This window comes from Ahaetulla prasina, chromosome 13, assembly GCF_028640845.1.
Source record: "Ahaetulla prasina isolate Xishuangbanna chromosome 13, ASM2864084v1, whole genome shotgun sequence".
Lineage (NCBI taxonomy): Eukaryota > Metazoa > Chordata > Lepidosauria > Squamata > Colubridae > Ahaetulla > Ahaetulla prasina.
In genome coordinates, this window is record NC_080551.1 from 12858239 (window position 1) to 12871712 (window position 13474).

At 44.2% G+C, this 13474-nt stretch overlaps 1 protein-coding gene across 2 annotated transcripts in view; it reads right to left on the reverse strand.

The window, feature by feature from the left end:
- NTRK3 (neurotrophic receptor tyrosine kinase 3) overlaps positions 1-13474 on the reverse strand; it is a 517214-nt gene that overhangs the window by 194023 nt on the left and 309717 nt on the right. For both annotated transcript variants that reach the window (XM_058156317.1, XM_058156318.1), the window contains exon 12: positions 8271-8459. In XM_058156317.1, coding sequence (XP_058012300.1) covers positions 8271-8459 — 189 coding nt within the window. The remainder of the gene's footprint in view (positions 1-8270; positions 8460-13474) is intronic.

Consider the following 13474-nt stretch of genomic DNA (forward strand, 5'->3'; position numbering starts at 1 on the left):
CCGACCCAGACTGGAACTCAGATTATTCCTTGCAAGGAAAAAAACAAAGGCATGTTTTCATTAGCATATAAGATGGCCGACCTGTGGGAGGCAGCCAAAAAGTTATTTTCTACATTAGATCAGCCATTGCACTTAACTGAAGTAAGCAATTCCATATAAAGATCTGTCGTGCCCCCTCCTCTTTCTCCCGCAAAGTGATAAGTGATGTCTGTTAGTATAGAAAGTGGCAAAAATCTATATCACGCCAGTGTGCTATTAATAGGGCATTAAGGATATAAAGTTCTCACAACTCCTCTTTTTAGCTTAGTTACCTGTACTGGCCTGTCCTTCACCCGATGAAAGATTGTCTGTTAACTAGTTAACTAGATTTATTTGTTTGGGAATTTATGTGCCTGCCTGCTAACGCCTGGGCACCCTGTATGCATGGTTGCAGCAATTGCAAACTGCAATACTGCTTGGCAATAGGCAGAAAGAAAGAATGAAAGGAGAAAGAAACGAAAGGGGGGGGGGAAATAGTGTTTATCTTTCTAGCTAACCTTGACTTCAGAAAGAAGAACTGAACTAGATTCAGTTGGATGGAAGGCTGCCAAGAAATGTGAAAGCTAGATTGGAAAGTTGACCAAAAAAAAAAAAACAGAAGAAGTGGAAAACTACTTTACTGTTGCCACGAAAATATAATAAAATAGACCAGTGATGGCGAACCTTTTAGATACTGAGTGCCCAAACTGTGCACGCCCCAAACGGAAAGGTACACACGTGCGCGAAGGCATGCATGCCAGAACATGCTTGCACATGCGTATGTGTGCATGCGCAGCAGAGATCTGAAGGCCGTCTGGCAAGAGATAAGATCTTTTTCTTTCGTGAGCTTCTGATTCATCGTTTGCAAGGAAACAGAAGCTCATGAAAGAAACGCCACAGAGATCTGACCTGGGGCTATGTTGTGCGTGCCAGCAGAGAGAGCTCTGTGTGCCATCTCTGGCATGCGTGCCATAGGTTCTGTTGTGCCTCGCCCGCCCCCCTCTTCGCAGCCAGGCCCCTCCCATCTCCTGCTATCTCAGCCAGAGACTGATAGTGCAGAGGAATGGCCTGGCATGCCTCCAGCCCCCAGTCCTGGCACCATGCCCAGACAGACTGAGCAAGACAAATGGCCTGGCATGCCTCCAGCCCCCAGTCCTGGCACTATGCCCGGACAGATTGAGCAAATAAACCTCCCCCCCACAGCGTGTGAGCATGATGAGCATGAAGCCAGTCACGAGCTAGAATTGCCGGCAGCTGGGCAGGCAGACGAAGGGTGGAGAGATCCCCGCTTCCGGAGAATGGAGCGGTGACGTCAGCAAAAGGAAGGGAGGAGCAGGCCTGGATAAGTGCTGAGTCATGGAACCACACCCCATGACCTATATAAAGGATCTGCTTTCTGGCATTCCTTGAGTCAGGCAAAGTCTAATCTGGTTGCTGAAGTCACACCTTGGATTCCTGCCTGCCCTGAGAACTCTGACAGGACTTTGGCAAGGCTACAGAGGCTTCGTGGCCATGCTTGATACAGACTTTCCAGACCCGGCCGTCAGAGGAGGAGTGGGACACAGCAGGTTCGCCATCACGGAAATAGATACATGTATGAAATCTCCAGGAGTTGAATCCAACTTGGACTAAGGTTTCCCTTTCTCTTCTTCGCTTCTATCAGCCTAACTAATATTTTTTTTAAAAAAGATAGCTTTGCCCTTCACTGTTATCTGGTATCTATTTTGAATAGCTTGCTGACAAAACACAATCTGGATAGTTGAATCTTGATCAACACAACAATTATGTTAAATATGGATAAATAACACATATTTATGGTACAATACAGATGAAATGGTAGGTATCTGCTGTGAATGAACAGATAAATAACTGAGCTTGTATTTATTGTTAATTTCTGCAACAAACAACTTATCCCTGAATAAAACATATTTTGTAAATTTTAACAACCATGAACTGCAGTCCAAAATACACATTGGCACACACGTAATTAAATATCTACAAATAAAGTATCTACAGTATATATAAAAAGAAAACTGTGCTGCAAATTCAATAAATAATAGATATATAAATTGATCTGAGTGGTTAATAATTAAACTGCAATTCTTGGGTGAGGTGATAATTCTCTTTTAAAATAGTTGGACGCATGTTTGAATAGACATAGAAAGATTTAATCTGTAAATACTGTAGCTAGCATTGTGACATGCTATAGTGCAAGGACCTGTCATCAGAATGTCTTATGGAACTGAGCCTTCTTTGGGGGTTCCTACACATGTTTTCACAACTATCTGTGAAATATCTACAAATATTTGTAGGGATGTGGTGGCTCAGTGGTGAAGATGCTGAGCTTGTCGATTGAAAGGTTGGCAGTTCAGCGGTTTGAATCCCTAGCGCTGCATAATGGGATGAGCTCCCTTGAGTTGTCCCAGCTTCTGCCAACCTAGCAGTTCGAAAGCACGTAAAAAATGCAAGTAGAAAAATAGGGACCACCTTTGGTGGGAAGGTAACAGCGTTCCATGCGCCTTTGGCTTTTAGTCATGCTGGCCACATGAACATGGAGACACCTTCGGACAGCGCTGGCTCTTCGGCTTTGAAATGAAGATGAGCACTGCCCCCTAGAGTCGGGAACGACTAGCACATATGTGCAAGGGAAACCTCTACCTTTACCTTTTTACACATATTTTCACTACCTCAATTCCGAAAGAACCTTGAGGGAGGGAATCTTTAATTTAATTTAGATACCAAGGTTAGTACCATGCGTGCAGAATATCCTCTCATCTTCTTCCCAATATGCATTATGAGGTCGAAAGCCTGGGAGAACTAACACCAAAACATGGTTGGCAGCTATAATCCATGGAGATATAGCTAGATAAATTTGAGATGCGATGGACGTGTTTGTTTAAAACCTATTCATACTATGTGCTGTACTCTATATACCTGATCCATATGTGCAAGCAAAACTCACTCAGCTAAGCTAAGCACCAGGGAAATTACATTCCTAGAGACAGAGGAGGGGAAAAAAAATAACCCCATCCTTCTGTTCTAGATATTTTGCTTGAATAACAAGCATAGTTAGCTAACCAGGAAACACAGCAACCTAGCCTGCAAGGCTGCCTAAGCAGCAATCCGTCACCCAGCTTGACAGCAATCTGAAGTGTATGTAACTCAGCACTAAGCGTCCTTGAACTCAATGAGGTTTCTTTCCAAGTCATCCTAGTTAATTTGGGTTAGCGCTTGAGTTGCCCTAGCCAAAGCCTCTCCTTTTTTGTCACGTAGAAGACACTGTTACAGCTCTACTACATATATATGTATATATATTTTTTTTAAAAAATGAATTTATTTCAGGTTAGTGACCTTGGTAATAAAGCTATTTGGCAATCACAACATCAGAGCAAACGTATGCGTGTACCTTTTCAAATTTCATCATTTCAGATGCCTCCTTGGAAAAAGTCCAAGGCTTCCAGGACCAACCTGTATTATGATGCGGTTCCGTGTTTCATTTGCTACGCATTAATGCATCCTTTGTGATGATTCTCGATGTAATCGAGTACTGTCCTTGATCATTTAGATTGCCGTAGGAAGCCGAGGAGGTGAGGAAGCAGCAACAACAGGTAATTTTCTCACCCAGAAGCAACTGATGGAAGGGGAACAATTGCTCTGAACTGGACATACAGTATAGAAAGCCCCACTTAAAATAAGGTTGAGGTATTTGAAATTATCAAATGAATCAATGCCTCCCAATCAAAGGGATACAACTAATTAGTTAAAATATGCATCGAAATGCTAGTTCAGGAGCTGAGGTTTCCCCATGCAAAGCATCTTATGGAAGTATTGATTTCAAGAGACAATAGAAAGACAAATCCATAGGGGGAAAAGTCCTGCCAATTAGAGATATGCATTATGCCATGCTCTTGATCTATTTTGTAGGGGGCGTGTACTGCACATGTGGTGGCCTTGGTAAAGGAAATGGGTCTTTTCCTTAGGTCTTACAGTTGCCGCATGGTTCCTTGGAAAATGCCCATTTTGAAGTAAGGTATTGGCAAGCATGAAAATGAAACCACTTTTGCATTCAGTTAGGGTCTCCTTAAGCACATATTCATCTGGGAATGCATATTGATACAATTGCGTTAATGAAGCACTACTTCAGAGCAGTAATTCTCAATCTTTTCTTCACCACAATCCCCCTTTAAATATCTTTTGGGGCCATGGACCACCAAGACTTAAGATTTAAATCATAACATTTCTTCAAGTTTTTGTGAACCCGCTGTGGTGACACTGGGACTCCCCAGGGGTCCATGGGCCCCAGGCTGAGAACAGGGGTGAAATCCAGCAGATTCTAACAGGTTCTGGAGAACCGGTAGCGGAAATTTTGAATAGTTCAGAGAACCGACAAATGCCATCTCCGGCTGGCCCCAGAATGGGGTGGGAATGGAGATTTTGCAATATCCTTCCCCTGACACACCCACCAATGGGACCAGTAGGGGAAAATTTTTGACTTTCACCCCTGGTTGAGAAAAGTGGTGGGTTACTACCGGTTCGCCCAATTTGGGCGAACTGGTAGCAGTGGTGGCGGGAGGCTCCGCCCACTGCCGTCAAATATAATCTGCACATGCACAGATGGGATGTGCATGTGAGCGAAGTGAGTGAGTGCATGTGCGAGCAAACCAGTAGCAAAGGTAAGTAAAACCCACCCCCTGGTTGAGTCTTGCTACAGTTCCGAAGTGCTGCACAACCCTAAGATGCAATGCAAGAAGGGTGAAACTCAAATGTCCTAGGTTTCCCAATTATAAAACGGCCTTGTTAAGAATTCAAGAGGAAAAGCTGCCATTGGTTTTTTTTCCAATTTAGGTGTATATAGCTACCTGATAAGAGCTGAAAACACCAGGACCATGAAAGATGGCAACAGAAAAAGATTTTGAAAACCACATCTTTCGTATGCTTCCGGCAGAACTATTTACATCATTACATACCTGAAAATTGTAATGTATATCATGGACCTCAAGCTGGTATAAGCAAGATCCCTTCCAACTCAAAGAAGCCCACAGGTGAATCATTGGATTTTTGAAGAAATTCACAATTCCATTGGCTTATTGTCCTTTGACTTTAGAGTTTAACCTGAGGAAATGGTTTAATCAAACATACCTGCCAGAATTTACTGGATTGCTTATAATCTAATCTAATCTAATCATAGTAATAAAGATTCCAGAAATTTTAGTTGGTCTTATAGAGTGGTTTATACTATGACAGTAATCCACTAGGTCAATCAACTTCACTGCTGGAAACAAAGAGAGCTGGCAGGCCTTGATAAATGCCATAGATTACAAGATGCCAAAATGCCCTAAGTGGTGCAGAAAACACTCCATAGAGAGCATTCTGAGAATACAAAAAAATAATAAAAGGGAGGGAAAGTCCCAATTCCAAAAAGCAAGGAAAGGAAAGTTATAGTTCCTCCCTAGGTCTGAACAATGTCCAAAAACAAGCCTGCTTCCCTTGCCCTCTCCAATTTTCTTGGCATGCAGACACACTGAAATATGCCATAATAAAAGTTAAAGATTGGTACAATTAATTCTATGAAGCCCACTGTTGCCGCAGTGTGATGCATTTGCTTCAGATTAACCTGTGACATTTTTCATCTCCCTCTTCTGTCCTCAACTCCAAGTAACCTCAGAACTTAAGTCCCCAAACAGACCCTTCATTGATAACCCGAACCAAACCCAAATGGCAGCTTATTATTCATAATAGTTTAAACAGTGTCGGCTTAAATCCTTGTTCAAAACTTTTCAACAACTTTTGGCTCAAAACTTTCCCTCTTGCTTAAATTGCTCACACTGGTCTTCAGGGACGTCACGTTACCCTACAGCCGCATTTCATTAAGACGCATAAACTCTGTGAAATCTTTCCCTTCGCAAAGAGATTGTCAATTGGTGGAAGATCCATGAGGTTAATTCAGAAGAAAAAAACAACAACAGTGCGGGGCGTTCAAAACATCATCATCTTGACGGAAAGGATGAAAATTGAAGACATGCACATCGGAGGCAATGGATCACCCTATTATAATGGCTAATTTACATTTGAAAGATCTAATGCAGTGGTAGTCAACCTGGTCCCTACCGCCCACTAGTGGGCGTTCCAGCTTTCATGGTGGGCGGGAGGGGTTTTGTCCAATACTGAAGCACTTTCCTTTTTTTTAAAATTTAATTGACTTTTTAAAAAAATTTCATAGCATTATTTAAAAACATTTTCATTAGGTTTTCATAAAATTCCCTATGACAATTTAAATTTCTGAAAATATACTATTTGTATCACCCGCACATAAGTTTAGTTCACGTTACGTAAGTGAAACTAAATGGCGCTATAGTGCGACCGCAAACAAAAGAGCCTCGTCCCAGAATAGCTCGCGCATCTCCCCCCACACCACCCAGCTGTAACAGACAAGCAGAGCTGGTAGCTGGCGTCCCCCCCTCCAAACCTAATCCATGATGCATGAGAGGCATTCGCAGATGACGATACACGGCGCATTACTGTGGAACCAGTTAGAAAATTTTACTACTAACAGAGATACAAAAGTGGGCGGTAGGTATAAAAAGGTTGACTACCCCTGATCTAATGGATCAGTCTGATTAGCACAGCGCTGATTATAATTCTGGCCTGCCAATTAGATCAACCCAGTATGAAATCCACCATGCACTTACCTGGCAGCAAATCCCATTCCATTCCATTTGATTTACTTCTGAATAGAGGTGCATAATGTTCAACCTTACTTTAGAAACTCTGGCAGAGCAGCATTTTTAAAAAATGAAAACAGCTCTCCAAGAGACAGACTTTCCACAGCTCACAGAGAGGCAAGCACAGAGCTTTGAATTTCTCAATCTTGCGGGATCACACGCCACCACCCCATAAAATCCCCCATATTCTATCCGAAAGGCTTCCCCATTACAAATTGCTTTAGCCACAATCACGATTAAACACAGACAACAGGAAGCACATGGATGTGAAGCACATGAGATGGTTGGGAAAGAAAAGATGGACTTTTTTTTTTTTTCATGTGGTTTGGGTTACAATGGTTTGGTTTTTGGAGCCCCTTTTGGGAAACCTGCGAGGAAATTACATGGGCTGTGATGTTTTAAACCGTCGTGGGAATGAGGAGTCCTGATTAACTTGTAAAGGATGAGTTCGCACTCACAGTGTTCTTTAGTTTACGTAAAGAGAGATTTGCTGTCGGTAAAAAAGCCCTTTGCCCTACGAGAATCAAGGCAGGAGAGAGAACTGAACCACTGGAGCTTAAAAAAAAAAAATCAGTAATGGCAGTCAACAGGCTTTCTTTGTAAGAAAAGGCTTTGCAAACCTGATTTAGTTCCCTTTAAAGAGAAATAAAATGCAGCAAAATCAAGTGGGGTGCCTCCGAATAGAAGGAGGCCAATTTTTAGAAATATGGACCCTGAATCTTTGGCTCATATTTTAAAAAAACAACCACCACCAAAAAGAACAGAATCTTTGCCTATTGCAGATTGTATTTCAAAAATCCAAATTCCCCCCCCCCCGAAGGATTTCAGATTGTACATTGGTGGCCTATACAATCAACTCCGATTTCAGTAGGCCTAGTGGTTCATCTCCTCATATTTTGTAAAGTTATCGCAGAGGAAAAGGATTTGTCGTAACCAATGAAAAGCTGGCTGAGGAATTCTGGGAGTTGAAGTCCACAAGTCTTAAAAGTTGCCAGGTTTGGACCACCTCTGGTTTATACTGTTTAACAGGACGTATCTGTACTATAAACATGGGCACGTTGAAGACAGAAAGACTTCTTGCTTCCTAACATGATTTTTTATTTATTTATTTATTTATTTCAGTAAATCTGGAGGTCTCTCACTGCTTTACGTACTAAATTTGCCTTGCATTCTCCTTACATTACCTAGACTCAGGATTGTATCAAAGGTTATCGTGGGAAGCCTTCCTTGTAATGTTCTTTTTTTGGAGAACTTCTCCAAAGAAGCTTTGGAGCTTCTACAAGGATAACGATGCACCTACAGGAATTGAGTATTGGAGGGTGAATCGATCATGTCACCTTGTACAACAAATCCACAGATGTTATAATTCTAGGACCAAAAAAAAAAGAAAAGAAAAAAGATTGTTCTGGTTTCTGGACCATACAACGGCTCTTTATATCTTTCCTCTCCAGTAAGATCTCTTTCTCCTCGTGGTTTTCTTTATTTTCCTATCTCCATCTTGTCATATAAAAAGAAAGTAAAATTACTTACATGTGTCTGGTTTATGGCAGTTGTGGCCTTGTCGGAAGTATTGTGGGTTTTCAATGACGGGAATCCGGGTCATACCGATCACCACCGTGTCTGGGCCAGTGTCCAACGATGAAGGTGTGGTGATGCCATGGTTGATGTGATGAAGAGGGCTGGCAGAATCCTCTTCTCCACTGATTACAGCCACAGGGCCTAAAAGCAAAGAGATGCGTCATCGTCATCATCATCATCATCACCACCATCATCATCATTCAAGCATTTTTTCCTGCAGGTGCAGGGTCCGCTTTTTAGATCAGCAACCATCTTCTTGTGTGACCGATTCGCAGCATCTGGGGCTAACTGGCTATTTTACATGTCTGTGTTTATTTTTCTTTGTCATCAGAGGGCTGTGAAAATATCTACAGACCCCTCACATCCTGGACATACTGTTTCAACTCCTACTCTCAAAAGGACGCTACAGGGCACTGCACACCAGAACAACTAGACACAAGGACAGCTTTTTCCCGAATGCCATCACTCTGCTAAACAACTAATTCCCACAAAACTGTCAAATTATTTACTAAGACCTCACCCCATTCCTAAGAGGTCTGTAAAGGGGGCATGCATAAGTGCACGAGCATGCCTACTGTCCCTGTTTTACTGTCCCCATTTATTTCTACTCATTACCTGTGCTCACATCCATGTTTATACTTATTCTTGCCACCTTGTACATGTTTGACAAAAACAAACAAACAAACAAACAAACAAACAAATAATTGGCACTTGGAAATCAAGACCTACACTTACACCCTCTCAACTCCAAGGTTTCACAGAGACCTGCAAAACCCTCTGCTGTCTGTTTGCAAGAAGCCCCAGATTCCCAGTAGGAGGAGAAGGAGAAAAGGGACAGAGATCAACACCCTCCTTGGCATTTTAATCAAAAGAGCCTCAATTTGTTAAACCAGAGGAGAGAGAAAAATGATGCCTAGAGTAATTTTTCTTCTGCTGTCTTGAGGCTCTCATTGAGATGAGGAAGAGTCAATGCATTTCATTTTCGGTGCCTTTCATCTGGATGTATGGGGTGGGTGGGCAACAGAGATTTCTTTCTTATGACACCTGATCTATTCCAAATTGCACAATTTCGTTTTAGGGAACATGAGTCAGCAACTAAAGGGAAGTTCCAAAGTCTATTGTTGAAAAACAGCTTTTTTTAAAAAAAACTTGGGCATGGGATGGGAATAGCAATAGCACTTAGACATATATGCCACTTCACAGTGCTTGACGACCCTCTCTAAGCGGTTTTACAGAGTCAGCCTATTGCCACCAATGATCTGACTTGTCATTTTACCCACCTCAGAAGGATTGAGGGTATTGTGGTCCGCCAGCAGCCTGTGAAGCTGGCAGAGGAGTTGGACAGTGAGGAGGCTGGGAAGGACAATGGGTCAGTCCTGGAATCAGGGGAAGGACCAGACGAGGGCTCTGCATCGGAGACAGAGATGGGGCCAGGGCCATCTGGGAACGATGTGCGGACTCCGGAGCCTCCAGAGGCGGACAGCAGAGAGGCAGAGGGACAGGAGGAGCCTGTTCCTAGTGCAAGCATGAGAAGAGCTACCAGAAGGCAAGAGCAGCTAAAGCAAAAGGGACGACTCGGGAGTAAGGCCAGGAGATGATTGGCCACTCCCATAAGGCTTAAAAGAACAGCAACAGGATTTGGGCTCTTTGTAAGAAAGCAACGTTGCTACAACTGTTTCTTGTCGGCGTCTCCTGTTTCTGAACTTTGTGGGGTTCTTGCCAAGAAAAACCTTTGGCAGGATGCCAAAAAAGACAACGGTTTGTGATAAGGCCGAAGGACTTTTTCTGAAGGACTTTGTTTTGGCCTTAATTTGGACTAAGCTGAGAATTACTATTATTATTATTTATTATATTTGTATACCGCCCATCTCCCGAAAGACTCAGGGCGGTTCACAGCCAAAAAACAACAGAAAACATATAATACATATAAACTGCTAAAAGAATAGACAGTTAAATTCAATTGATGCCCTAAAACTTTTAAATACAAATTTAAAACCTCAATTAAACCCCTTTTTTAAAAATCCCAATTTAAAAACTACGTTCAAGCTAGTCCTGCTCTTCGAAACAGCAACATCTTCAGCTCGCGGCGGAAGGACCTGAGATCGGGGAGTTGACGAAGCCCCAGAGGGAGCTCGTTCCAGAGGGTAGGGGCCCCCAGAGAAGCCCCTCCCCCTAGAGGTCGCCAGCCGACATTGTTTAGCTGACGGTATCCGGAGGAGGCCCTCTCTGTGAGAGCGCACTGGTCGGTGAGAGGTTAATGGTGGCAGTAGGCGGTCCTGTAAATATCCCGGCCCTAGGCCATGGAGCGTTTTAAAGATGATAACAAGTACCTTGAAGTGAACCCGGAAGACCACCGGGAGCCAGTGCAGACTACGCAGGAGGGGTGTTACACGGGAGCCACAAGGTGCTCCTTCTATCACCCGCGCAGCCGCATTCTGGACCAGTTGGAGTCTCCGGGTACCCTTCAAGGGGAGCCCCATGTAAGAGCATTACAGTAGTCCAGGCGGGATGTAACAAGGGCATGAGTGACCGTGCATAAGGAAGCCCGATCCAGAAAGGGGCGTAACTGGCGTATCAGGCGAACCTGATGAAAAGCTCCCCTGGTGACAGCTATCATATGATCTTCTAAAGACAGCCGTGCATCCAGGAGGATGCCCAGATTACGATCCCTTTCCGTGGGGGCCAATAGTTCGCCCCCAATAGTCAGTGATGGAATTAGCTGACTGTACCGGGCCGCCGGCATCCACAGCCACTCGGTCTTGGTGGGATTTAGTCTGAGTCTGTTCCTCCCCATCCAAACCCGTATGGCCCCCAGGCACTGGGACATCACTTCAACAGCCTCGTTGGGGTGGTTAGGGGTGGAAATATAGAGCTGGGTATCATCAGCGTATAGATGACAACTCACCCCAAAACCACGGATGATCTCACCCAGCGGCTTCATATAGATGTTGAACAGAAGAGGCGAGAGAACCGACCCTTGCGGCACCCCACATAAGAGGCGCCTTGGGGTCGATCTCTGTCCCCCCGTCAACACCGTCTGCGACCAGTCGGAGAGGTAGGAGGAGAACCACCGATGAACAGTGCCCCTCACTCCAAGTCCCTCGAGTCGGCGTAGCAGGATACCATGATCGATGGTATCAAAAGCCGCTGAGAGATCTAATAGGACCAAGACAGAGGAACAACCTCTGTCCCGAGCCCTCAAGAGATCATCAACTAGCGCGACCAAGGCTGTTTCCGTGCTGTGACCAGGCCAGAAACCGGACTGGAATGGATCAAGATAGACAGTTTCATCCAGGTACTGGGGCAACTGTCGTGCAACCACACTCTCGACAACCTTTGCCACAAAGCAAAGGTTGGAGACCGGACGATAATTTGCTAAACTAGCTGGGTCAAGGGAAGGCTTCTTGAGGAGGGGCCTCACCACCGCCTCTTTCAAGGCGGCAGGGAAAACACCTGAAGTAAAAATGAAAGAAAGAATGAAGTAATTCTCAGATGTTCTAATAAAATATGTTTGTTTAGGACTGATTGTGTCTGGTAATAACTACTTGGGCCTAGATCACAACAGAAGGTTGAGTCAACCTCGAGCCTGGTGAGATTCAAACTGCCAAATTCCAGTCATCCAGCAGTCAGCAGGAGTAGCCTGCAATACTGCATTCTAACCACTCCGCCACCATGGCTCTCAATAACTCTGCCATTACTGGTCCCAAGCCTGGCTGAGAAAGTAAGGGGGAAGGAAGGTGTCAAACTTTGTAACAAGTCAGCCAAGTCTTTCCTTGAGCCTCTAGGAGGACTATTTTTGCTCTGGAGGCCCTCCAGAGGTCAGAAACAGGTCTGTTTCTGGCTTCCCGAACTTTTGGTAGGCCCATTTTTCACCCTCCCTGAGCCTCTGCTTTTGCCCTGCGCTACTTGCATCCAAAACAGGCTGCATGGGTACTACTGGGAGGGGAGAGGAGGGATCGGGTGGGCAGGGCCAGCAGGAGTGAGATTTGGGGGTTGTCTGAACTGCACAGAATCTTAGGTAGAGGTTCACCTGAATCCCTGCGAACCCTTAGCAGCCCACCCCTGCATCAAACCCAAAACAATGCTTGAGATGCACTGCAGATGGGGCAAAGTTTTGCAAAATGCAAAACTGCACACCCCACAACATAGTGGGAATAATGCAAAAGAACAAGAGGGCTGGTTTGAGAGTGAGATATGGAAAGGAAGACTTTTCATGGTTTTTTTTCCCCCCAGGACTTTTAAAACACTATTGGTTCCTCTCAAATGGAACCGAATAAATTTACGATGTAATCTGGCAACCATCATAGATATCGCATTCAAAAGAAAGGCTCTCTCTCCTCATTTCCCCCCCCACTCCCCAACCCAACCTTTATTGTAAACTGAATTTGACAAATTTGTATTTCTTTCTCTCTCTCTCTCTCTCTTTGTCCTTTTGACTACAGTTGCCGTTGTCAACGTGAGTGATAGATTGATGCCACACAGGAAGTGGGTACCATGTTACGGATGCTGAGCCAATAATCTTTATGAGACTTACAAGGTTTCTGTTTGCTCAGCAAGCAGAAGGGAAGCCCGCTGGTTGAAAACCAAACAAGATTTCATTAAACGCTTGCAAGGTGATGGTCATTCGAGAGCAAGGGTGCTACAAACAAACAGAAGGATTATTGACCACCTTACAAAATAGATCGTTTTATAGTATTTGTCTCAACATAAGGCAACCGTAATGGCACTCCCAAACTTTTCCACTACTTAGATTTCCATTAGAGAGGGGAAACGTTCTTGTCAGCTTTGGAAGCCATACTAGGCCGAAGGCTTCCATGCTGCCACTTTCTCCTGTGTGGGAAAGTAGGAGAAGGAGGGGGGTTGGTACGCATGATTGGCAGAGGAGTCAAGGGTGGTGGTGGTCTGGGGTTTTGTACTACTGAGGAAAAACCCGGATCTCCAGATTCGAAGTTTTTCCAGCTGTGCCAGTTACCTATGCTAGTAAAAGAACTTTGAAAGATGTTTGCCTCAGAGTCTTTTCTGCAGGAGGAGGTTTTCTGGAACGCTGACATATTAACCTAAATCCACGCTAGTGGTGGGTTTAAATTTTTTTTAATACCGGTTCTGTGGGTGTGGCTTGGTGGGTGTGGCATGGTGGGCACAGCAGGGGAAAGATA